This window comes from Haliotis rufescens, unplaced genomic scaffold (genome assembly GCF_023055435.1).
Source record: "Haliotis rufescens isolate VD_foot unplaced genomic scaffold, xgHalRufe1.0.p SCAF_11, whole genome shotgun sequence".
Classification (NCBI taxonomy): Eukaryota; Metazoa; Mollusca; class Gastropoda; order Lepetellida; family Haliotidae; genus Haliotis; species Haliotis rufescens.
The window spans coordinates 27,652,039-27,678,388 of record NW_025963791.1 but is presented as its reverse complement, the minus strand read 5'-3'; the positions used below and the strand labels follow the sequence as shown (position 1 = coordinate 27,678,388).

At 39.6% G+C, this 26,350-nt stretch overlaps 1 protein-coding gene across 3 annotated transcripts in view; it reads left to right on the top strand.

Annotated features, from left to right (window-relative positions):
* LOC124149336 (tetraspanin-15-like) overlaps positions 1-26,350 on the top strand; it is a 94,635-nt gene that overhangs the window by 29,622 nt on the left and 38,663 nt on the right. For all 3 annotated transcript variants that reach the window (XR_007219965.1, XR_007219964.1, XM_046520851.2), the window contains exon 3: positions 8,291-8,365. Coding sequence is in view for 1 of the 3 variants with exons in the window: in XM_046520851.2 (XP_046376807.1) it covers positions 8,291-8,365 (75 nt within the window). In the remaining 2 variants the exon portion in view is untranslated. The remainder of the gene's footprint in view (positions 1-8,290; positions 8,366-26,350) is intronic.

Sequence of the window (26,350 nt, the reverse complement as noted above, 5' to 3'; positions counted from 1 at the left end):
GACAAGTCGAGCTGAGATGGAGCAGCGAAAATTTGCCACTTAGATTTACCATAATAACAAGCCTAGGGCCACGGGAGCTGGAATCATTTCATCCCGTTAACTACCAGCCTTAAGGCATGCTGGGAGTGTTTTTGACAACTGCCATTTCCTCCGTCCTTTAGCCATGGCCAGCACTGGTCATCCACGGCCCAAATCGGGCTGCAGTAGTCGATACTAATTTCAAGAACATGATGAACACCGTGTTATGAGGTTTAGTTATCAAGTGCCTATAAACTGGTATTGGTTGACCTACAAGAGTTAAAATGCTAAAATTGGGTTTGACCATCGATTCCAGCTTCATCATTCGCCATCCTTTAGATGGATATAAGCTTCAGATGGATTACAATATAGCATGGTTATACAGGGGACTCTATTTGATGGCAACACAGCCTTCCCCCGACGATGGTTAAGGTTTGTCAACTGGCCTGAAATAAATGTTCCATTAAGTGGCTTCTTGAAGAACCTATAATGAAGGGGACAGCTCAGCTCATTAACTGACAGGCACAGATGATGCCATGGTTACCGGAATTGAAGCCATGATGACGAGCCTTTGGCAGGAAGGAGTGGACTTTAAGCTGTCTAAATATCTTGAAGTGTCTCTTTAGTGGTATTATTTGTGCACTGAAAACCTGCTGCTCTCTTTTCCAAAGTTTCTGACCCAGTCATAAGGGTAATTGATAAGGTATCCATATTTAAGTCAAAGTTTTCTGTTTACTCATCAGTGAATGGGTACCAGGTAGGATGAGATAGTAATGTGAATCCTAAACCTAGCACCCAGCAGGAGGGGTCTGTGATATGAAACAGCAAACTTGTATTGTGATAGCGAAGGACATGTACAGTATGAACGGCGCCTCTATATTATATCTGTTTGACAGTCCAATACTGACCAGGACTGTGTCCAATAACAGCCAGAGTGGATTCTGGGTTAATATAGGTCTCCAGTACACCTGTGTGTCATAAGAGGTGTCTGATGTATTGTGTGGTCAGTCTTTGTGCAATCTCATCAAAATCAGATCTCCGTAATGGGATGTCTACAGATCTTTGTTTAGCGTAGCAAGAACGAAGATCTGATTCTAATGAGATTTGTTTTTCTGATGGTGATTGCATGTCATTGTGCCCCGAAGGTATGGGACGTTGCTCATTAAAAAAGTACTGGTTTGTCTGGTCCAGACTCTCTTTACCGGCATCATATAGCTGCAATATCAATGAGGTCAGCATTAATGATAAACAAGCATATATTATGCATTAATTTCTTATAATTCCCTACTTGACGTGCTGACTGTCAAACAGTGTTCCACACATGTTGTGCCTCTTATAAGTGTTCAGTGATGTAGTGATAACACTCCGATTGTGATGGCGACAATACCCCCTGCAGCTGTGACATCAAGTATGTGTTATGCATGCTGTCATCATGTTCCACTGGTTGAAGACGACAATTGAACAAGATTGATGAGAGTAATCCCCCTTTAATGACTCTTTATCCTATAAATTAGAATGTTATACTATTCTGCTGCCTAGACAATCCCTAATGAAGAGCCTTCAATGTTACGTTTAGTTCTTGGAAGTTAACGATGGTATTTGTCTATTAAGGTTGGCAATGACCGGGACATTAAGTTGGTTGGTCAAGATTAGTTACACATTATGATTAAAGGGTTGGGTGCTTTCACCACTCAGTGCTGATATTGCATCTATGAGATCCAACACCAGTGATGGTGTGTGAAGAGGTATATTGACCACATGTTGGAGTTGAACCACATTTGACCTCTCATCTCCATATTAAATAGGACTGAGCTCATCTAATTGGCAGTCCTAGGTTTGAGTTGTCAGTATTGCAAAACCACTTTGTTTGTCTATCTGAAATTTTATTATGTAGATCAATCAGAGAGTTGATTACTACCCTAATTACAATAAGAAAATGTTTATATTCCACATTAGTTTCAACCTTGTCAGGCCACTTGATGAGATAAACATATTATTTGACAAGAAAATGCAAATAGCTTCTTTTGATGACCCACAACAGTAGACAGATCAAGTGATTGAACTTTCTGATTTTTGTGCTTGTGCACTTTAAAGATTCTCAAGGCTGATAGATTTGTTGAAGCGCTATGATGTCATATTGCAAAGAATAGGTCCTCAGGCAACAACCGATACACGGTGTACAAGACGACTGTATGGATCGGGAGTCAGACCCAGTTACTTAATTGAATGCGTATCATCGTACCTTGCCAGTATGGGACATAGCTCAATCACCATTTATGTCTGGTACAATTTACCATTATATAGCTGAAATGCTGAGTGTGGGGTTAAACATCAAACAAACATTAGTTGAGGTGAAATTGGGTTTAACGTCGCGTCCAAGATTATTGCACTTATATAGCGACGTGCATGCATGTGTTGGGGGGGGGGCTGCTTGTACTAGTCCGGACTGATGCCGATTTATAGTGCTAGCCCACTGAGATACCATGCCGCAGTTTAACACGAATACCCCACTCAGACACAGTATACTGACTCCGAGCCGACCAGTCCTTGTTTTAGCCCCATAATACCAGGCGCCAGACAGGGTAACAAGAAGTACCATCTTCTAACGTCTTTTGGTATGACGTGGCCGGGGATCGAACCCTGGACCATCCGTTCTCCGGGCGGACGCTCTACCACTAGACCACGGAGGTGGTCTCAAACAAACATTAAACTGATATTAAAGGATTGGCAATGCTTTGTGATGTCCACAGATGTTATGTTATAGGGAGGAGTACTACAGGCATAACTGTACATATTGATACAAAGTCTCCATGTAATCCACTCCATCTGGGTCTAGCAATGTATATACTCTATGTTACCAGATAGCTGGTGCATATGAATTATTTATACCCTAACTGACACGTGTGGTGTTTCACTGGGTGATTTTATCAACATGGGTGTTGTAAATGCCCATCACATAGGCTGCTGATGATGTTGTGGTTGTCACGGGAGATGAGGGGGTTCATGCCCAGGCCTCAGAGTGATGTATAATCATAATAATTGAATGTTATCAGTCTAAACAGATCTAATGGAAAAGAAATAGTTTAGATTACCGTGTTTACCAGAGTAACAGTGAATGTTGGTTTAGGCTGTAGTCGGCAGTATTCAATATACTACACAAAAGAAGTTAGAGATTACCTGATTCTTTCATATTAGAAAAGTGAATCTGTCAGGTCATCACAGACATAAAAACTAAGTAATATGAAAGAGTTTGGTGTTCTTTGACTTCTTTTGAGTCGTATTGAATACTGCTGACTACATCTTGGAAATGTCTAAGTATTGAGCAAGTATTGTCAGTGCTTGACAGCCTGAGCATGAGGGAATACCGATGAGGGTAGGTTCTCATCTCCCCAGGACTCCATTCCAGCTGACCAGTGACTGGCTACACTGTGAGACCGTGCTAATAGTGTGTCACCGTGCCCCCATAGTCTTGTCATCGTGCCCCCATAGTCTGTCATCATGTCCCGAAAGTCTTGTCATTGTGCCTCCATAGTCTGTCATCATGTCCCGATAGTCTTGTCATCGTGCCTCCATAGTCTGTCATTATGTCCCGATAGTCTGTCATCATGTCCCGATAGTTTTGTCACCGTGCCCCCATAGTCTGTCATCATGTCCCGATAGTCTTGTCATCATGTCCCGATAGTCTTGTCATTGTGCCCCCATAGTCTGTCATCATGTCCCGATAGTCTTGTCACCGTGCCCCCATAGTCTGTCATCATGTCCCCATAGTCTGTCATCATGTCCCGATAGTCTTGTCATTGTGCCCCCATAGTCTGTCATCATGTCCCGATAGTCTTGTCATTGTGCCCCCATAGTCTGTCATCATGTCCCGATAGTCTTGTCATCGTGCCTCCATAGTCTGTCATCATGTCCCGATAGTCTTGTCATCGTGCCCCCATAGTCTGTCATCATGTCCCGATAGTCTTGTCATTGTGCCTCCATAGTCTGTCATCATGTCCCCATAGTCTGTCATCATGTCCCGATAGTCTTGTCATCGTGCCTCCATAGTCTGTCATCATGTCCTGATAGTCTTGTCATCGTGCCTCCATAGTCTGTCATTATGTCCCGATAGTCTGTCATCATGTCCCGATAGTCTTGTCACCGTGCCCCCATAGTCTGTCATCATGTCCCGATAGTCTTGTCATCATGTCCTGATAGTCTTGTCATTGTGCCTCCATAGTCTGTCATCATGTCCCGATAGTCTTGTCACCGTGCCCCCATAGTCTGTCATCATGTCCCCATAGTCTGTCATCATGTCCCGATAGTCTTGTCATTGTGCCCCCATAGTCTGTCATCATGTCCCGATAGTCTTGTCATTGTGCCCCCATAGTCTGTCATCATGTCCCGATAGTCTTGTTATCGTGCCTCCATAGTCTGTCATCATGTCCCGATAGTCTTGTCATTGTGCCTCCATAGTCTGTCATCATGTCCCCATAGTCTGTCATCATGTCCCGATAGTCTTGTCATCGTGCCCCCATAGTCTGTCATCATGTCCCAATAGTCTTGTCATCATGTCCCCATAGTCTGTCATCATGTCCCAATAGTCTGTCATCATGTCCCAATAGTCTGTCATCATGTCCCGATAGTCTGTCATCATGTCCCGATACTCTTGTCATCATGTCCCGATAGTCTTGTCATCGTGCCCCCATAGTCTGTCATGATGTCCCCATAGTCTGTCATCATGTCCCGATAGTCTTGTCATCGTGCCCTGACAGTGTTCTTCATGCTGTCAACCACAGGTTTGCCTGAACCAAGCTTGATGATTTAGTGACAGCCATAGAATATCTGGAATATGAACTATTTGTGGGGCTTAAACATTGAACATTCACTCCCTACCCACCCTCTTATCACTCATCTACCAATCCATCTTATCACCAATCTACCCATCCATCTTATCACCCATCTACCCAGCCATTTTCACCCATCTGCCCTGCCATCTTATCACCCATCTACCCATCTTTTATCACCCATCTACCCAGCAATCTTATCACCCATCTACCCATTCCTTATCACCCATCTACCCATCCATCTTATCTGCCATCTACCCTCCCTTATCACCCATCTACCCATCCATTGTATCACCCATCTACCCATCTGTCTTACCACCCATCTACCCAGCCTTCCACCCAGTGTTGTATCAGTCAGTGTCTCGGAGATTTTCTCATCCTGGACTCGCTATCCCAAGATCAGCCATCCATGAGACGAGCAGATCAATAACGGTTTCCATCATCAATCAAGTGCAATATGACTGTTTCTGCTGCAACTCCCTTCAAGCTATAAACCTAAGCAATATTAGGAAAGATTAATGTAGTGAATTTCGAAATATGCTCAATAAAAATTTATCGTGAATCCCGAATTCTCCTCTGACATGTCTGATAGATTTTCTTGCATCACCCTGACAGTTTACATTAGGGGACTGGGAATCAAATTTATGGTTAATTTACACATGGAATTGAAATAGAGCAAACTTTTCGCCTGTTATTTTTTTGCACTTTTATGGAGGCAATGATCACGATGATAACCCTGAGGGAATGCCACCACAAATCCATAACTCAAAATATACACTTTCCATTATGCCAGCCATCAATACAGCCAGTCCGTACAATTGTGTTTACATGATATTTATTTCATCGCCCAAAGGAATCCTCGGCCATATCACCAGCAGCCCCGGGGAACTGAAATTAAGCCTCTAAACTCGTACCAATTCACACTTGGTAGTGTCACGTTACTTCCTTCAACTCCCTTCATCCCACCAACCAATCACTGATGGGTATGCTGGTCACTCGTACTGATAATCCTTTTAAATTTTCACTGATCACTCGTAAATTTTCTCGATAGCATGTTAACCCCTTGTTGCATAATAAATACACTTGAAGGCATTTCATATATGTTGTTGAACCAATGAATGCAAATCCTCTGCACCGAGGACTGACAGACTTCCTGCCCGAGTCTATAGAGATTTAGTGGACAATGAGCCCTTTTCATACGGGATAGCTTCGTGAAGAATCAATAAGCGATTCACGATGAATTTTGTTCAATATTCAAGGGATTGTCATGGGTGATGAGACTAGATTGGTGTGAATCGACACGACCCTTGTGTCAAACTGCTATGCACCTATTCACTTTCATTTACCAGCTTCCTCTTTGATCACTCAGCTAGTGACAAGAGTGGATTAGTTGCATGGTTATGTGTTCCATATTAGAAATCGTGCTAGATTCACGGACAGTGTTGATGAAAGGGAGGTGGGATTCATTTTTTAGGTTATAAATAGACTTGATGCAATCCATTTGGTCCGAGGCTGAAAATAGAATGTCATGTTGCCCGCATAACTATTTAGTTTGAGACAACTTCAAAGGAATCATTTTCTGTTTCTAATTTTGCGCTTGAATAAATGACTCATTGTGCTGTGAAAAGTGTTTGTTCGTTCTGTCAGAAAGAATGTGCCCCTTAATGGGAAACTGATGAATTATGCCAGACAGAAAAATTGTTGAAGGAAGTGTATAAATATCAGTCTTGACATTTCTAGATTTCTACAACTGATTTATATAACTTTGTACAAAGTATTATTAGTTCAGAGCTATAGATAAGCTTTTGGTTATTTGGGTATTATAACCAGGGGTTTGATTTTGATTGGGTATCCACAAGTTTTTGAGGGTATTCAAATACCTGTTTCTTTACACTTGGGTATTTGACTTAACACCTGTTTTGTAACTCCCTGTATATCTTTTGAAGCTATGTAAATAGTAGTATACCCATCTGTGTCTGCTTGCGACTCCCTCTCCGGAAAGCCATTTTTTGTTAATTTGATCAATCAGTAACTAATTCAGATACAACATGTACACTGACTAGGCACATTGATGTGTTTTTCAATTGGCATCAGTATGTTTGTTGCAGAAGCTGTCCGAATGTAACTGTCGGTTAGTGAACGTGGTGCTCGGCTGATGCACAATCATTTTATCTAGCAGTTATAATATACGCATTTATTTTATTTGAAAGCATATTTATTGTTTTTGTTAATAGGATTTGATTTGTCTGCATATTTCTGTTTATTTTGTGTGTATTTTACTCAAATACACAGCTTATCTTGAGCGCTGAATAGTTTCATGATAATGGTTAGTAATGTCATTTAATTCCGACAGGTGGGTAGCACGTGATTCAAGCTTCTTTATGATTTGTGTAGTATTTGATTGGTTACCTAGTATTACACAGCTATGTATACATTATAACGAAAACTGCAAATAAGACTTGATAAGTCCACATCTTTAATTCTGATGTCCATCTCAAATAGCACCTATACATTTATACAAAATCCTTTTGATTCTTGATTTAGCAGTAAACTGATTGAAACATCCATTGAAATGTACTTGATACAATTGGTGTAATAACAATTTGAAGCATGATTCAATGATTCAATTCGTGTCTTTGAATAGAAGCACAGACAGACTGTGTTTTACCACAATACAAAGGGCCCTATACTAAATTGGTAATGGTTCTGTTCTGTTTGTTGTTTAACGCCGCACACAGCAATATTCCAGCAATATAACGGCGGTCTAAATAATTGACAATCCAGTGAATGACATCATGAGCATCGATCCACGCCATTGGGATACGATGACATGCATCAATCAAGTCAGTGCGCCTGACCAACCGACCCCATTAGTCGCCTCTTACGACAAGCATATTATAAAGTCGCCTTTTACGGCAAGCATGGGTTGCTGAAGACCTATTCTTCCCCGGATATTCATCATAATTGTGACCAACCATAAGATAGGGGACATGGGTGAAAGATCACATTTTGACTTCTTATTATATTTTAGAACTACAGTATCCTAGGACCCCAAAAGTACAATTCATAACATTCAGTTCATATATATTACAGAGATACATGGCATCAAATATTTGGACTCATTTTCTGCAAAGTCCCATTTTCAGACACATAACTGTTTATGTAATGATTGCAGTATTTTTATATAGCGTCTGATAATTGAAAGCAGATATGTATGCTGAAATGTTTTGAAATAATGTTTTTATTACATTGCAAACTAATGCGAGAAGAATAAGATATTTTTGTACAGTCCACACTCATGGCAATTTATGCAGAAGTAAATTGACCTCAAACATCTTTCTTTATGACATCACAGCACAATTGTACCCTAGCACCCACAAGGTCTCTTTTCCCCTGTGGGTCACATTGATATTATATAGTAGTAATGCTTGATGATTATGTTTCAGTTTCTGGTGGGGACCATCATTGCCTTCCTCCTCCAAGTTTCCATCGGAATAGTGGCATATGTGTATAGAGAGAAAGTAAGTACTCAGTTTATAACCTTTGTACAGTGGACACTCTTAATTCCACCTCACATTTCACAATGGAACTTTCTAAACTGGACATTCTGAATTCTGCCTCGCAGTATACAGTCTCAAATATGACCACTGAATTCCACCACATATTATACAGTGGACACTCACTAACCTGGACACCCTGAATTCACCCTCACACTTTACAGTGGACACTCTCTAATCTGGACACCTTGAATTCCACCTCACATTATACAGTGAATCCCACATCACACTATTAAGTGGACATTCTCTATACTGGACACTCTTAATTCCACCTCACATTATACAGTGGACACTCTCTGAAATGGATACCCTGAATTCCACATCCCTAAACAGCAGTTTCCTCTGATGCTGATACAGACAGCTAGTGTTCTTTGTTCACTACACAAGTAACAGTGATTGTGTTGTCAGAATGACTGCTGATTTCAGCAGGGGTGTCCTGGTAACCTCATGCTGTACAATGTATTGTGTCATGATACAATATGTATGATACTACCATTCAATCTGGCTTGTTGCTGTCAGCCAATATGTGTTTACATGCTTCATTGGTTAATTATGCTTGTTCTTATCGTACTTGATCTTACCAGATCTGTTTTGCATTTTTTTTACCACCACTATTAAAATTTAAAAAAATACAGTAATACTTTTGAAAATACAAATGTATATCTAGAATTAAAATATGAATTCATACAAAGGTAAGCATGTCATTCTCTGTATCATCATACTATACATAATGATTCCGGAAATTGACAACAATAGAAAGAACAGAAGGAGAGTATGTTTGTGTCGGCTTTAATAAAAGCTGAAATCACAAATGTCTTTGCTGATCGCAGCATGGTCAAGATGGGTTACATCAAAATGTGCAAATTTTAAATGTAAATTAACCCAAACAAATTCAGCATGTATAATATTGTTTCAAAACGTTTCAGGTCAAGACAATGTTGGTTAATTATGCGGAATAAGACACATATTTTATGAGGCCTAGCTGTAATGGATATTTCCCTGCTACAGTGTTTTTTGTCTTTGATTAAGATGGCCTCACGATGTGTAGTAATTGGATAGACCTGTGAGGTTTAAATATCTATACTATCATAATATAACACACAGGTCAGAAACTCACTTAAGCCTGATTACAAGCACGGAATAGAGTTACTATGGAGATTAAACACATGGGAATGGGATTGTCAAAGACAATTGATTTGTTCTTTTTGTTGTTTAACGCTGCACTCAGCAATATTCCAGCTTTATGACAGCGGTCTGTAAATAATCAAGTCTGGACCAGACAATCCAGTGATTGACATCATGAGCATTGTTCCATGCAATTGGGATATGATGACATGCATCAACCAAGTCTGACCACCCGATCCCGTTAGTCGCCTCTTACGACAAGCATAGTCACCTTTCTGTGGCAAGCATGGGTTGCTGGAGACCTATTGTACCCCGGATCTTAACATAGATAACTGGAAGAGACTTGACCTTCACAATGTGATTAAAAATAATTTACAAATAAATTACTCGAACAATAGCAACAAATCCTCAATGAGCATCACATGAGCAGAGCTTTGCAACCTTGTGGGAAAATGGTAGCTGAAACAATGAAGTAGTAATACACATTCAATATATCATCATTATCACACACAAATGAAGGTAAATGGTGGGATTTATGCTTACACATATACATCAGTGGATTTAATAACGGTAATTTCCAGTCATCATGGTCATACCATTCAGTTGTTTGGCCACTCACTTGGGAAAAGGGAGTAATATTTAGTTCTTGTGTATAAATACGCACCCCTAATTTTAAAGTCTAAATATTATGAAAAAGTGAGTATTATGTATAATAATTACAGTAATTGTAAACAATAAAAACAAACGACGGAGGGTATAAATAGCAACAAATCCAGACTATAGATAAGCTTTTGGTTATTTATGTATTGTACCCAAGGGTTTAATTTTGGCTATCAACAAGCTTAATAGAGGCTCAGAAATCATCAATGATACCTGCTCAGAGGCTTATATTCAGTCCCAGTCTGCAACAAATAACAGTACAAATAGCTAAATTGAATTAAAAAATTTCCAATTCATAAGAACATTAACAAAATCAAATTTTGAACCATGTCACAATTTCCCCCCAATTTGCCCTCCCTGTGAATTACATGTATTTTGGTGCCTTTGACTTAAGATGTAAGACACATCTTAGAGGTACATTTGTCATGCATCGTTTTATATTGACATCCTACAGAGATTCTGTTCTGTCAACATCTAACCACAGAAGCTGTCAGTTTACCCGTTATTTTCCATGTTTGTGTTTTATATGTATTTTCACTTAGCCTAATGAGTGCCCTACAGCCCCGACTCTATAACACAGGCTTTATATACACGGACTGCCGCACTTCAAACAACTGTAATGTGGACGGCTGATTGAAGCTGTGGTTCACAATGGCAGTATGTCAACTTCCTGTATGCTGGATGCAAAACTAGGCTGTTGGAGAACATTACTTGTCTGGTCCTTTGGGTGGAAATAAAGCAAGAACATACAAATATAGCCACGGCCCTGAGTATTTTGTTTAGACAGCATGAAAACATGGACCTTAAAGAATCTCAGGATTAATTTCTATAGTGACATGTACGGCCTTTAGACCTTTTATATTTGTCTTAGATGATTTAAAAAACTTATCCGCATAAAAAATTGAAATTTTACAAAAAGAGATCCTTTTACAAATATTTTTGGGACAATTCACTATTTGATGCCGTAATAAGAACATGTATTTTGTTAGTGTTTAAAAGACAAGACAACTGCATTTTACAAACTGATGGCTGAAGCTGAGTCATGGATACACTAATACACCATTGTTCTTGTGTTTTGCTATAAATAAATACCATCTAAAGGAGTTAGAGAACAACCGATTTTTTCATATTTCTTTAGTTAATCTGTCAAGTCATCTGGTCAATGCAGGAGTGATCTTTAACTTCTTTTGAGAGTATTTTTGGGTGTATGTGACTAGTATCAAATTAGGACTAATGTTGGTTTTTCAAGTTAATTTGGAAGTTGAATTTGTAAATATATTTTGTTTGTCGACCACCTACATTGAATGCTTTCCAAAAATGTTTTACAATGGAGATGTTTATGTTGTGGCTAACTTAAGACTTTCTGTACCTGACTTCTTAACACTATTAGCATAAGTCTTCAGATCATTGGGCGGTCGGGTAGCCTAGTGGTTATAGCGTTCGCTCATCATGTCGAAGACCCGGGTTCGATTCCCGACATGGGTACAATGTGTGAAGCCCATTTCTGGTGTCCCCCGCCGTGATATTGCTGGAATATTGCTAAAAGCGGCGTAAAGCCATACTCACTCACTCACTCTTCAGATCATGTGCAGTGCTTAAAATCAGTGAGAGTCTGAGAATCTCAAGGACACATTAGTCAAGCCCAGGTAAGTCCCTGTGTGGTGTATATATCAACGTATTGTCTCACAAGGAAATATGTCTGGTAGTAATAGCAGCCTGATGAGGTGCTGCATCAGACTATACAGTCATGCATGTGTTGTGAATGTGTTTTTCCAAACATCTAAGTTGCCTCAACAGGAAATTATGTCTGGAGAGGTGTGATGAGATCAGTCTTGTGTGATATCAACATGGCCATTGTAGGAGATTTGCCACATTTCATTCCTTTCAGAGCGCTGTGTATTGTGTGGAGTTCAATCGAATGTGTTTTCATTGTGGTTCTATGTTCTCTGCAGGCCTTTGCTTCAAATGAATTGTCTGGAGGGTGTATTGGCTCACAGATACACATTGACTTAAAGCTAGTGGCTCTTTGTTAGGATGAGTGCTTTGCTGGAGGACAAATGACTAAGTGAGTGAGTTGGGTTTAACGCCGCTTTTAACAGTATTCCAGTTATATCACGGCGTGTCAGCTTAATGTGGGAGGAAAGCCCGAAGTGATGCAGGTCTCAGACGTTTACCACTTTGGTGAAACCCACGAGCACGGGTATGGTGCTGACAAACCTAGAAACATAATCAGGGCGAACCGGGATTCAAACCCACAATCATAGGTTTCTGGCGTCCCCAAGGGACGCAACTCTGCACAGCAAATTGTAGCGCCTTAGACGACTGGGCCACCCGTGCCCCCTACAAATGACTAAGACGTCACTAAATGTGTGGTGAAGAGTGTTATGGACTAGAGTGCCTACTAGTGAGAATATTGTCCTGTTGAAGAGTAAAACCAATGACCAGCCTTGTCATTGTCAGACCAGTGTCATCTTCCCCAGGCAAGGGAGTTAACTGACTATAAACGTCGGAACTGATATAGAGAATAATAATTACATATCACCTTATTCTGACAGCGTGGATCATTGCTTTCAATATCAATCACTGGCTTGTCTGATCCATATCAATCACTGGCTTGTCTGATCCAGACTCATTTATTTACAAGCCATCATCATATAGCTGGAGTATGGCTCATAGTCGGATCCAGAGGGGTCCAGAGATCCCCTTTTGAAAACCAAATTTAGTATGTAGTGTGTAGTAGACAATAAAATTATCTGAGAGACGAATTTGATATTTTGGACCCCTCCCTTATAAAAATGCTTGATCTGCCCTTGTTGCTGAGTGCAGCATTATATAGCATACAAGCAAGCAAAAACAAGAGCTGATACTTCAGAAGAATATTCTATACGTTGCTGCTTATCCCAAATGTCATACTGTCTCCCTGCAGTGAAGGGTTCTGATTTCAGAGGTTTGATCAAAGAAAATGCATTCATTCATGCATGAGCATGGCATCTTGATATCAGCTTTCATGAACAAATGCTTTTCTCAACGACAATTTTGTGTTCACTTTTTCAAGCACAGCTGTCATCCAATGGTGGGCATAGTTTTGCAAGCTGATCTACCCTGGCAGTTGTTTTAAATTGATTTCCAGAATAGATCCTACATAACAGGACATCAAACAGACCCAGTTTGAGGATATTGATAAGCTGCTGTGGCCTCAGCTAATATCAGAGCTTTTAAATGTCAATGAGTTTGCTAATATAAGCTTAACAAGATCGTATCTAGTGACCCAGGGAAACAGTAAAAGTCAATATCTAACACTGACAAATAATTGATGAAGTGCTCGATCACCAACACCATGGGACAGGAAGTAGATCTTGTAGGACTTACCCATGATGCACCAGTACAGTTTAATGGCCAGTTCCAAATGACATATAGCCAGCGATTAATCTAGTTTGTAATGGTGGAATTGCTGCATGTCAAATCATCAAATTGTTAGAGCTCTTGATCACTCTTGTTGGTCATCCATCAATTCATTGTCAGGACAAATGTTCAAATTGTACAACATGGCGCTCCATTTCAATTTTCAATCTGCAGCAAAAGATGTTGTTATTGTAAAGTAAAGAAATGTCATGGTGAGATCCTGAAATGTTCTGTAGTTTCAAGGGGGCATGGTTGGCCCTGTAGTCTATGGTGCCACAATTAACTGTGCATAGTTGTGTCCCTTGGGCTTGCCAGGAACCTATGATTGTGAGTTTGAATCCCGGTTTGCCCTGATTATGTTTCTAGATTTGACAGCACCATACCCATGCTCGTGGGTTTCACCGAAATGGTAAACGTCTGAGACCTGCATCACTTGGGGCCTTTCCTTCCACATTAAGCTGACACATCATGATTTAACTGGAATACTGTTAAAATATGTTTAAACATAGTTTACTCACTCTTCTTTTTACTCTCTATATTTTACTCTCTTTGATATAATCCAGTGAAGATCCAGGTTATTGTTCTTCAGCAACCCAGGGATGATTCTTGTCTTAAGAGGTGACTAACATGATCAGGTAGTCAGGCTTGCTGACTTGGCTGATCTTTGTCAGTTGTGTACATCCATGCGATGCACCATCAGTCACTGGCAGCCTGTAAAGAATCGAGTCAATCCAGTAATCAATATCGTGAGCAACGATCCATGCCATTGGGGTACAATAACATACCATCAACCAAGTTGGCAAGCATGGCCATACAATCCATTTGGTTGCCACTTATGACCAGCATAGGTTGCTGGGGACCTATTCTAACCTGGAATCCTATTGGGTCCACTAAAACGAGGATTGGGTGGCTATAATACATAGCCTGTCTGATTGTGTATCATCATAACCTAATCCTGGAATTTCTGGTTTTCCTGGCACATATCTAGACTACCTACTACTATCATAATTACAGACTTCTAGGGCTGGGATGAGTCCAAATTTACTACCCGGGTACCCACCCCCGTATTACCTGACCCTACCTGGGTACCCACTGTAGGTCTCAGGAGGTGTCTCAAAATGTCAGATTGGGAACGTTTTTAGTATAGCCCTGGCAAACGTATTTAGATACATGTATTAAACAATCTGGTCATTCATACACTGAAGTTGAATTAAGTTATATCTTTATTCAACCATATGAAAAATCAGAAGGAATGGGTGCATAGTTAGAAAGAAATGCGAACATTAGTGACTTGTAGTGTAACCATAGAGTTCTAGATAATTTTTGTCATTAAACAATATATCACATGACTAACCACGGGTCGGGGTAGTCCTGTGGGTACCCGGGTCCTACTCAGTACCCACCCGACCCGGATACCCTAGTTCTCCATCACAGCCCTACAGGCTACCTTAATCAAACTGGAATATTGCCAACTGTAGCAAATTGATTCACTCCATTTACTATTCCTGCCAAAGTGAGGGAACAATTAGAAATTCCATAACAGTAATTGTCTGTTTTCACGAATCATATATTTAATATAATGAATGGTTTTCAATAGCTCTCAATAGACAAAATTGAACAATTTGGTGGTAATTGATAATCAATACTGCACAAGACATTTGGCAATATCACTTAAAGGTAGTGAATGTTCAACTGGAAGAAAACTTGCTTCATTTGCAGTACATAAACATTTGATAAAAAAGCATGCAGGTCAGAATAAGTGACTGAGCCCCTGATGATGTTTTTGTGGAATAAACATAATAGCATGCTGATTTACAGACATGTTCAAGTCTGCAGAATATGCACGCTCTACTGCAGCATCAGTAATTAATGACACTGTAAGGAGCTTTACAGATCCTAGTCTTGGTGAATGGTCACATTTTACACCTTAGGTTTCAGGGTCAGGCCTGGAAATGTCAAGAGTATTTATAATTTCAGTGGCTGCATTGGGCAGTCTGACCAGATCACCATGATCTGGGCTGGGGAAGGACATAGTCAGGCCCTGAATAGGTTTCTTTTGTCATAAGATGATTAAACTGTGGTCTGGTTTGGCTGGGTAATAACATTGTATTCTTTTTTGTTGACCAAACGTATTGGGATTTTGATGATGTTGGCCATGATTGTCTAGCTGTCTGGTTGAAATGACCGCGCATTGACTGTAGGTTGACATTCAGGAGTGTCCAGACAGACAAAATAGTATGGGGACTGTGTGTCAGATGGGTTTATGAATGTGCCTGGTCATGAGGGCTTTTGTGTCGAGAAGTCTTCATTGATCAAGGTTGTCTATGATTTATGCCTACAGTCTCACATTATAAATGAAGGTAGTCTGAAGTGTATGCCAACAGTCTCACATCAGTGTTTCTGTTCTCCAGTGCTCATGGGTTTTACCAAGTGGTAAACGTCTGACGTCTACATCACTTCGGGCTTTCCTCCCAAATTAAGCTGACATGCCGTGATATAACTTGAATACTGTGCAATGTGGTATGACCCAACTCACTCACTCACTCACTCACTCACTCACTCACTCACTCACACACTCACTCACACTGTTCAGTGTGGTAAAACCCAACTCACCTTCTCGCTCGCTCGCTCGCTCAAATCTATGAATGAAGTAGATAAATAATGCAGCAGTGGAAATGGAATTCTAAACCACATACCTAGACCTCCTTGAAATGGCATTTGCATGTACAATGGATCCCATGCTAGATTGAAGGATAAGACCATCTTAAAATTGCCTGCAATGATACAAACGACTGAGTCTAAGGTTATTTCAGAGATCCTTTAACAAGATATTTGCTTATGGGGTGTAACCATGTGTCCTATTCAATAGCTACCACTTGACGATGTTTTCCATAATGACTGGCCAGTATTGACAATGGCCAGGGGTGTCACTATTGTTGTGTTAAATGGTCAGGGACTACCAACACTGAGGAAATAACAGCATGTTCACAGATAGGCCGTTTCCATTTTGATTGATGGCGTGAATACGGCATGCCATTGAAATGTCATGCTGAGCTTGAAAGCGTTTGTTTCATTCGAAAGTAAGGTCTTTCGGTTACATGGTCATTGGAAGGGATGTGAGGGACGTCAACGTGTGCCCGAGAACATCACCATTAATGGACCTGTGACAGGTGTAGCTATCAAAGGAGTAATCCAGAAGTGGTGGGAAATATTAAATGTCTTTGAAAAAATGTGCCGTGGATTGAAGTGTATAGCTAGTACATGCCAGAATTAAATGGAAATTTCCTGAAAATTGTCATTCCTGCCATTTCATGGTTTGGGTTGGTGTCAAGTTGTTGAAAAGAATGACCAACTTTCCAGTGAAACAAATAGCACAGAAACCAGACAGCACCAGTCAGGATTGTTTTGGGTATATTAACTTAATAATTGAACTTCTTTCTGTCGTAAATCTTTTATACAATCATTCCCATATCTGAAATTAACAAAATATATATTGTGTTAGTGAAACCCACAAATGTGAATTTCACACTGTACTACGATAGGCTAATATAAAACAATTTATTAACTATTGTTTGATTCAATCTTACTATCAACCAAATCCTGGGAAGGTCCATGCTTGTTTTAAGAGGCGATTAACGGGATCAAGTGGTCAGGCTTACTTACTTGGTTGTTGCATCCAATTGCATAGATTGATGCTCATGATGTCAATCTCTGGATTGACTAGTCCAGACTTGATTATTTAAAGACCGTCATTTTATAGCTGGAATATTGTTGAGTGCAGTATTATCCTACAAACAAACTAACAAAACCATCAACCAAAGGGAGATAACTTAACATGACTTCCTGTAATGTTTCTTTTTCATGATTCCCAGACCAGCTTTAGCTTGTGCATCTTTTAAGTTACCTAAACAAACTTCCATCCCCAGTGATCATGGCTTGTTTGAACCCAGGCCAGTGCAGACTTCCTTGGGACACTAAATCTTCTTTTATCAGACTCTGCTTCCTGTTTTACTGCTTTTCTGTGAATGAGAAGGGATCATTATTTGAAGGAGATCATCTTTTGTTGTTCTAGCCCATAAACTTCTACCATCACAAGCCCAACAGGGAACTGTTTCGAGAGGTGTGTCTAGCTCACGGGGTATAAAGTTATTTCACGTAATTTCACTGAACGACTGGGGAGAGGATTCAGAGCAGTCTGGTATTTAGATTGATGGAGCAGTGATGCTTCTTAATGGCAATTGTAAAACTGTTTGTCTCTAGAATTCAACCAAATCCACATATAAGATAGGTGTTGTTTTCTACTGAGCAAGGTTGTTTTGTAGTTTTTGCAAAATAAAGATTATGTTAGTATCGCAAAGCCAGAGGTTATTCTCGTTGCTGGATGATTTATGGGGGAAAAAAGGTTTAATGTCTGTCATGAGAAAAAAGGATGGTTCAAGCTTTCAACTAACTAGAAATATTATAGGATGTCACTGTTGCAGGTGACTTTTTTATCAACAATATGCACAATTATGAAGCAAGAAAATGGTCACTGCGTTGTCAAGACCATGGTGGTAAAGTGCGATCATACTCCATCTGTCTGTGTACATTTGTCCTTTAAGCGGAGTGATATACAGTATAGGGACTCGTTAACTCCCAGAAACCATGGAAACATGCCAAGTTATCTGTAGATTGCTAATACATGTATAATGCTGAAGTGTTGATGAACATTCTGCCATTATAAACTTACAGTGAACTCTTTTTACAGATTTTCAGTTAATAAGTTAATATAGGGAGAAAATTTGGTCGTCACTGAACTATTCGGCCAAATCTGTACAGGACAGGGTGTGGTGTAGACCCTGTTTTGGCCACAGGGACTGCATAATTTAAAAAATGAACAAACCTTTTAAATGGTTATCAAATTACCATGTGTTCACATAAAAGAAAATGTAACTTTTTTTCTTTCAACACTGTCGTTTTTAAGACTTACAATATCAACAAATTTCCGGGAAGCCATGCTCAAATGCTTTTGACCCAAACTGATTTTCTTTTGAGATATAGATAAAGACAGTATAAATACTGTATATTCTTGAGTATGGTGCCCACCTCTCTTTTTTTGGTGGGATAAGTGTGCACAATACTCAAGAAAATATGTTATATGGTATAACATTCATTTTGGGTCACAGACATGTTCATCGTTAGATATTGGCTTGAAATTTGCAGAATTGGCAATTTTCACTAATTTTAGATGTACAATTGTACTTGATCATGTCAAAGTTTAAAAAAGGATAAAGTCTAGTTTGTTAGTCATTTCAATATGTTGATAATTTTCATACCAATTATTAAAAGTTTGGCATAACTTTATAGACTTAACGTTTCCAGTGGTCCAAAACAGGTGAGGGATCTCACTGAACATCACCCTTCTCCACATCCCGACAACATGAACTCTACATCACTGGCGCCTGGTTAAATGCAGTTTGTTTTTGTTTTAATCAAGAGTGTGTCACATAAAAACAGCTTTGAAATAATAATGGTAACCCCGCCTCTTTGGTGCTGATGCTGCAATCTTCATTAAATGTGTCACGCGATTCACTGACAACTCTGCTTGCTGTGATTAATAATGTACACCAGTAATACTACTAATGAAGCAGTTCAGAATTCAATGGTAGGTCCCGTTTCTGATCGATTTGCTTTTTCTGCCACTTTTAACTTGTGTTAGAAATTTGAACTTGTATTTATCCTCAGTAATATTAAATTATGCATATTATACATGCAACTGATGGGTAGAACACAACGCCTGTTTTCATGTGTGAGTTTTGTTGACCTCCAGAAACAGGTAGCTTTACAACTGCTTATTATCTAGCCCAGGAATTGTTTGATAGGCATTACTTAGAAGTTGACAGATGACAAAGTAGAGATAATTTATGGATAATAACTTCTTTATTTACTGTAAAGGCGACGTTACAGTACAGATCCTTATACCGTTGCCTTGCTTGACAACGATATAAGGATCTATACCGAAACGTTGCCTTTACAGTAAATAAAGAAGTTTTATCCATAAATTATCTCTGCTTTATCTAGCCCATGGTGAAATGGTAAGAGTAACTTAGACTAACATAGTCCCCAAATTAGAGTTATGCATAAGGTTAGATAAAACATATTCTATGATGGAACCCTTGAGTATTAATTAAAGAACCTCAAGTTTCTTAATTTCGGAACTTAAGAGTGAGTCTGGTTTTTACGTCACTTTTAGCAATATTCTAGGAAAATAATACCACGGCAAGGGACAAAAGAAATGGGCTTCACACATTCTACCCTTGTAGGGAATCAAACCCAGGCCTTCGGGGTGACGAGCGAGTGCTTTGAACACTAGGCTACCCCTCCGCCCTTCCGAATGAGAGGTGAGGTGAGGTGAAATTGGGTTTAACATCGCGTCAAAGATTATTGCACTTATATAGCGACGTGCTTGCACGTGTGTGTGTGGCTGCTTGTACTAGTCCAGACTGATGCCAATTTGTAATGCTAGCTCACTGAGATACCATGCCACAGTTTTAACATGAATACCCCACTCAGACACAGTATACAGACTCCTAGCCAACCAGTCCTTGTTTTAGCCCCTTAATACACACCTCTTTTGGTATGATGCGGCCAGGGATCGAATCCCGGACCTTCCGATCTCCGGGTGGACTCTCTACCACTAGACCACGGAGGCGGTCTTGAGAACTGAGAGATGACAAGGGGATGGATATAAGTTGTTATAAGCTGCTGGGGCTGGGGAGGGGGCGAAAGTGGCGTGATCATTTTATTAAACATAGTCTCTGGGATCTGTAAGAGAGACTGATAGTAATCCAATGGTAACTGTTTGTGTTGACTGACTTGTCATTCCTTGCTACCTATAGTAACCAGTATGTGAGCAGGACAACAAAGTTATAAATAGATACAAGAAGTACCTCTCATGTTTTGAAGGAATTTAAGTCAAGTAAAATAGTTAAAATTACGCTTATGTCAACATTTTACCTGGTGTAATGTCATGAGAATGCTGAGTAAATTATTCAGTGCGATCTTAAATATCTGGTCCAAATTATGTTTTTCTGGTCAAAACCGATATTTACAAGTACAAAAACAGAGGTAAAGTGTTTGTTTGCAATGAAGAAGGCAAGGGTGGATCCGGCATTTTTAAAAGGGAGGTATCCAAAATGTCAAACTCCTCTCGCAGATAATTTTACTGCCTAAAACATACTACACTTGTTTTTCAAAAGTGGGGGGATCCAGATCACCATCTTGGATACATTTTATTTCCACATTGTGAGGTTCTGTTTGAATGTTCATTTATGTTGATAACTTGGTTATTAGTGCTATTGATTTTGACAACATGCTATCACTGAATCGTAATCAATTCGCCCGATTTAGTTCTTAGACTGGATAATAAGTGCAACGTCGTCTGTGCTTAATGCTGCATGTCAAACAACATGGCTGACACCTGATTGACTGGCTTGTTGGGAAACGGCAAAACAATCATTGTCGCTTAATTTATTGTTGCTATTAGAAGATGGCGAAAAAAACATGCTCTTGTATGAAAAAGGGAAAAAGTAAATATTGCCTTATTAGGACATATGATGGCTTGTTGGTTACATCAATGGATGCATTCTGGCTTCATTAAGGGTAATGGAAATGTAATTTGGGGGATTTGGGGGTTAAATGAGTTTCTGCAGCAGAACCGATTCAACTAATTTCATCATGAGCTTTCCAAACAAGGACATTTGTTTTTGCTGGAAATTGTATCCATAATCTAATTTGATGGTGAATATTGTTGTGGAAATGTTTTTTTATCCCACTTTCATCTTGGAAGTTGTCCAAATAGGATGGATTTATGATTTATATTTTTTTATATCAACAATGACGCTACATTCACTCTGACCCACAAAATGCACCCACAAGGTTGATGGTAGGGCCTCATGTTAGACCCAAAAGATGGATAATAGACCCACATGTTAGACCCACAAGATAGATGGTAGACCCACATTTTAGATCCACAAGATAGATGGTGGACACACATTTTAGATCCACAAGATGGAAGATAGACCCACATGTTAGACCCACAAGATAGGTAGTAGACCCACATGTTAGACCAACAAGATAGATGGTGGACACACATGTTAGACCCACAAGATAGATGGTAGATTCATGTGTTTGTCCCACGAGAAGAACCCACATGTTTGACAATAGAAGACTGACCCCCAGCATGGATGCACAAATGGACTGTCAACTTCCACAATGGAGCTACATCTCTGATGATCCACAGACTGGATTCAGTTGTACTGATCACATCTATTGTGAGTAAACACAGCTCCACTTAGACCACATCCACAGGTCAAACAAAGACCATACTGACCAATCTGTTAAGTCCCTGCTGGCCGTGACACACCATAGCTTCCACAGATTAGGCCCTCATGGATTAATTAGGTTCTCGTCAGAGAAACTGACACTGGCGTGGCCACACAATGCCAACAAGGAACCCTCATTTCTATCATTTACAAATCAGTTTATTGTGACATTAGGAATGCTATGGCTGAAGAAACACTTATTCAGTTACTAAAACCAATTTACAGTATCAGACAAACCATCATTTAATATTTTTCTCATGATGAGGAATAGTAATGGCTCCCAAAAGATATGGCCATCAATTTGGGAATAGTTTTACCTTCTGTGAAACTGTTCAGCTGGCAAGCAAACCAAGGCCATATTACATACATGTCACCAGGCTTGCTGACTTGGTTGGTGCATGTCATCATATCCCAATTGGGTAGATTGATGCTCATGATGTCAAGCACTGGATTGTCTGGTCCAGACTTGATTATTTACTGCTGAAATATTGCGGCGTTGATCACAAAAACATATCACAATATGTCTCATAGTACTTTTGGCAAGTATTATAGTTGTCAATACTTACACAATACTTACACAGCTGCATATAGTTCCTTTGTCCTTAGGGGTGGTCGGGTAGCCTAGTGGTTAAAGCGTTCGCTCGTCACGCCGAAGACCCGGGTTCGATTCCCGACATGGGTTACATTGTGTGAAGCCCATTTCTGGTGTCCCCCGCCGTGATATTGCTGGAATATTGCTGGAATATTGCTAAAAGCGGCGTAAAACCATACTCACTCACTCACTCACTCCTTTGTCCTTATTTTTTAAAGTTTAAATATTCTGTTTGTGAGATGTGCAACCGTCACACTATTTAATATATGTCACTGACTATTACTATGTTTATGGAAGAATTGACTTGTATTCATATCGGTAATTACACATGTTTTGGAAATGATTGCAGAGTTCAAAATTACACTAGTCCCAGACTGGTAACATTCAGTAAGAACTGGTGCCATATTTCATGTGGACAGCCACTTTAACTATTTGGTAACATATCATTGCTGTGAAATATAAATGAAAACCAAAATGAACTACTAACCTAATTTGTATTTGGCAATCTATCACAATGTTGAATATCGAATATCACAATAATCGTGATATACTTTGTAGATATCAATACACGTCCCTAGTGTACATACTGTTTTGTTATACTTTTGAAGATAGTTCTCCAATAACTTTGAAACAGATGCTGCTGAGGGAATTGAACAATAAGCAAATAAACAATAAATGTACATTTAAGGAACAGTAATAAAATATAGTTATGACAATAAAGTTGAATGAACTGTCATAGCAACCGATTTGGCACAACCATTGTCTGAATGAACATTTAATTCCAAAGACTAATTACCCTGTAGCCATGATGTAGCCAATTGTTAATCCCCATGAGAGAGAGAGAAAGAGAGAGAGAGAGCAACAACTATTTGCTGACCTGGCACATAGTGTTTCTTGTATAATAATCTCAACCTGTATAAAGTAAACCTGTATATACCGCAATTAAGCCATCGACTCCATGTTGTCACTTCCTACCTAGAACCATTATGTAACGCGGACCCCTTTCATATAGGACTGCAAATAACATTAATCAACGTCACATGTACACCAACCCGTTGTTAGAACACTGCCAGTTTCTTGAACATCATCAACACTGCCAGTTTCTTGAACGTCATCAGTCTCACAACCTCCAGTCTAAACTAATCATTTGAAAAAACAGTATCAGTTTACATTAGTTTTACCGTTAATTTGATTTTCAGGGTGATAATTACTGACTCATTAGGATTTCCATGACACTATGAAAATGAGCCTTTGTTTGACACAATGGAAATTATCTCCCTTGACAATGTCCTCTGGGTACCCTAATTCTCAATTACCTCCCCTGGGAGGCCCAAGGCAACACCCACAATGGAAGCGATCGCAGTCACATCTGTTGCCTCCAGGGCAGGACCATGCTAAGACTATCAGTTGCAAGTACAATGTTTTTTTAGCAGTAGGGCAATGCACAGCCAACATCACCTCCTATGTCACAGAATCCTATGTGACTGACAACTATTAATGAGTGACGTGACTAAGGCAGAAATTTGCAAGGATGATTCTTTGATGTTTGTCACGGAGCAAATTAAATTATCATTTTGCAATTAATTAAAGCACGATGTGGTGACCATGTGTGACGATTGGATGTCACTTTGGATTGGATTTACACTTAAGTCATCAGTACTCCGACCTTCTATCTTTTGAAGCTTGACCAGAAAATAACAGTGGAATGGCAAAAAAATATGGAAAAATGAAACCAAAGATTATATACAGAGTCATCTGAGACTTTTGAGTAAGGTTTCACGCTAGTAATTCTAGCACAGCAAGATGCTAGCAATGAATTAATTTGTGGTCACCCATCCAACAAGTATCCACATGGAACCTTTCCGTTCTTCACAATTTGCAAGTATATAGTTCTTTATCAATATCATGTAAATCTTGGTTCCAATGTATTCACCAGAATATCCCTTGGCCCAAATACATGTATGTGTTTATCATGGTGCACAGTCCATGGTATAACGTCATTACAAAATTTACCATTTCCATAGGCGCCATGGGATAAATTCAATCATATAATGCATGTAGAAGTATGTATTTGTATGATCAGCTTTATTTGTTCTTTTATTGCTCCCTTGATACAGAAACCATATATTGGACTACAACATTATGTGATCAAAAGTATGCTCCCAAGACTAATGTAAAAGACAGCGTAATTACCGGTACTACTCATGCAGCGTTAAGCTACACATCAGGGAACTATAGACAGGCAGCTTCACCTGCAGGAAGAGTGCTTCTCTCTATCTGTGTTCTGGAAATGAAAATTAGCTGATTGTCAGCCCAACCCAAGGGGAAATTTGGTGAAGGGACAGCTGTGAATTAAAAAATACATATGCTCAAAATAACAAAGGAACAATAAATGGATATTTTTTTACATGAGCCTATTGATGTTCAAGCTTCAATTACATTGTCCAGGTAGAGCTATTCCTACAACTGATAGTATTAGGTCAAGTACACTCTCAGAGAGGAGACAGCCACAAGGTCTATTGTCCAGATATCACCCTCTGAGAGCTGAGCACTGCCCGATTGTGCTATTATTGATCTCCAGCTAGCTGATTAGCCGAAACTTTAATATCATTCCCGTCCCCATGCGAAAACCACCAAGACACTCTCAATTAGACACAAACTTTAATGATGGAGGCCAGGTTACGATGCCAGTAGCGATTTCGTTCATCAAATAAATTAGAAGCTGTTGAGGCTCCCCTGTGCTATAATTCAGAACGTGTATCCTTGCAAGTTAAAAGGTCTTCAGAATTGCTTTAACTAATTTTTTTGGCTGAAATGATTTACGAGTGACTTGGCTTGACAGACTGGGTAACAGAATTCAGCCACTGTTTGATTTAACATGCTAACAGGGTCTAAAGAGGAAAGAACCAGCAAATAGAATTTACGCTGATTCAGCGTCCTTTGCAGAATAATGATGGAGTCTGCTTCAAGATGGAGCAAGTTGGGACATGGGTTAAAACAGAGACTGGCTGCTACTTTGAAGTTGTTGAAAAGCTTTTACCCTCTTCAATTTGTGTCATGTTAGATGGCGAGCAATCATTTTGGCCAGAAATAGGCACTGCAAGAATTGAGGTGTTGTCCCGGAGGTGCCATGCCATCTGCTTCCAATTTGCTGGTGCCTGTACTTCCAGGCTTTACCGTAAACTTTACACATGCAGTAGTAAATGTTTGTGTAAAGCTGTAGGCTGTGTGCAGAGAGGTTGAGTAGCTCCTGGAACACCCATGGTGGGAGCGTGTGGGAACTGTAAGCGGCAGTGCTACAGATATTGTTATCTGTGTAACATATACAAAATAATTATCACCATTATCCAAATAATTTGGAGTTGTTTTCATACAATAAAACATTAAGAATTACATACCCAATAGTTTAACAACACTCTGCGTATCTAGTTTAACAACACTCTGCGTATATAGTTAACAACGCTCTGTGTATTTACCTAGGGTAACCCTTTTCCTGCTTGCGTACCTGTATTTCCTCACTGACTGAAAGCAGGCATCACATAAGTGACCCCTATTGGGTTAAGAATAGCTCTTGGTTATTGTGACATATTGTAGGCTTGAAGTGGAACTCATGTGACTTCCTGTTTATGGAAACGGCCAAAAAAAATGTCCAAACAGTGCCAGGGATGAAAATCTGTGCAGCAAATGGCACCAACAACCTACAATGTGTATACATGTGTATACATGTGAAGATAACACAACCATGTGAGGGCTTTCCATTGGCCGAGTACATGCATGTAATGGATGGCAATGTCTAATGTGTTGGGT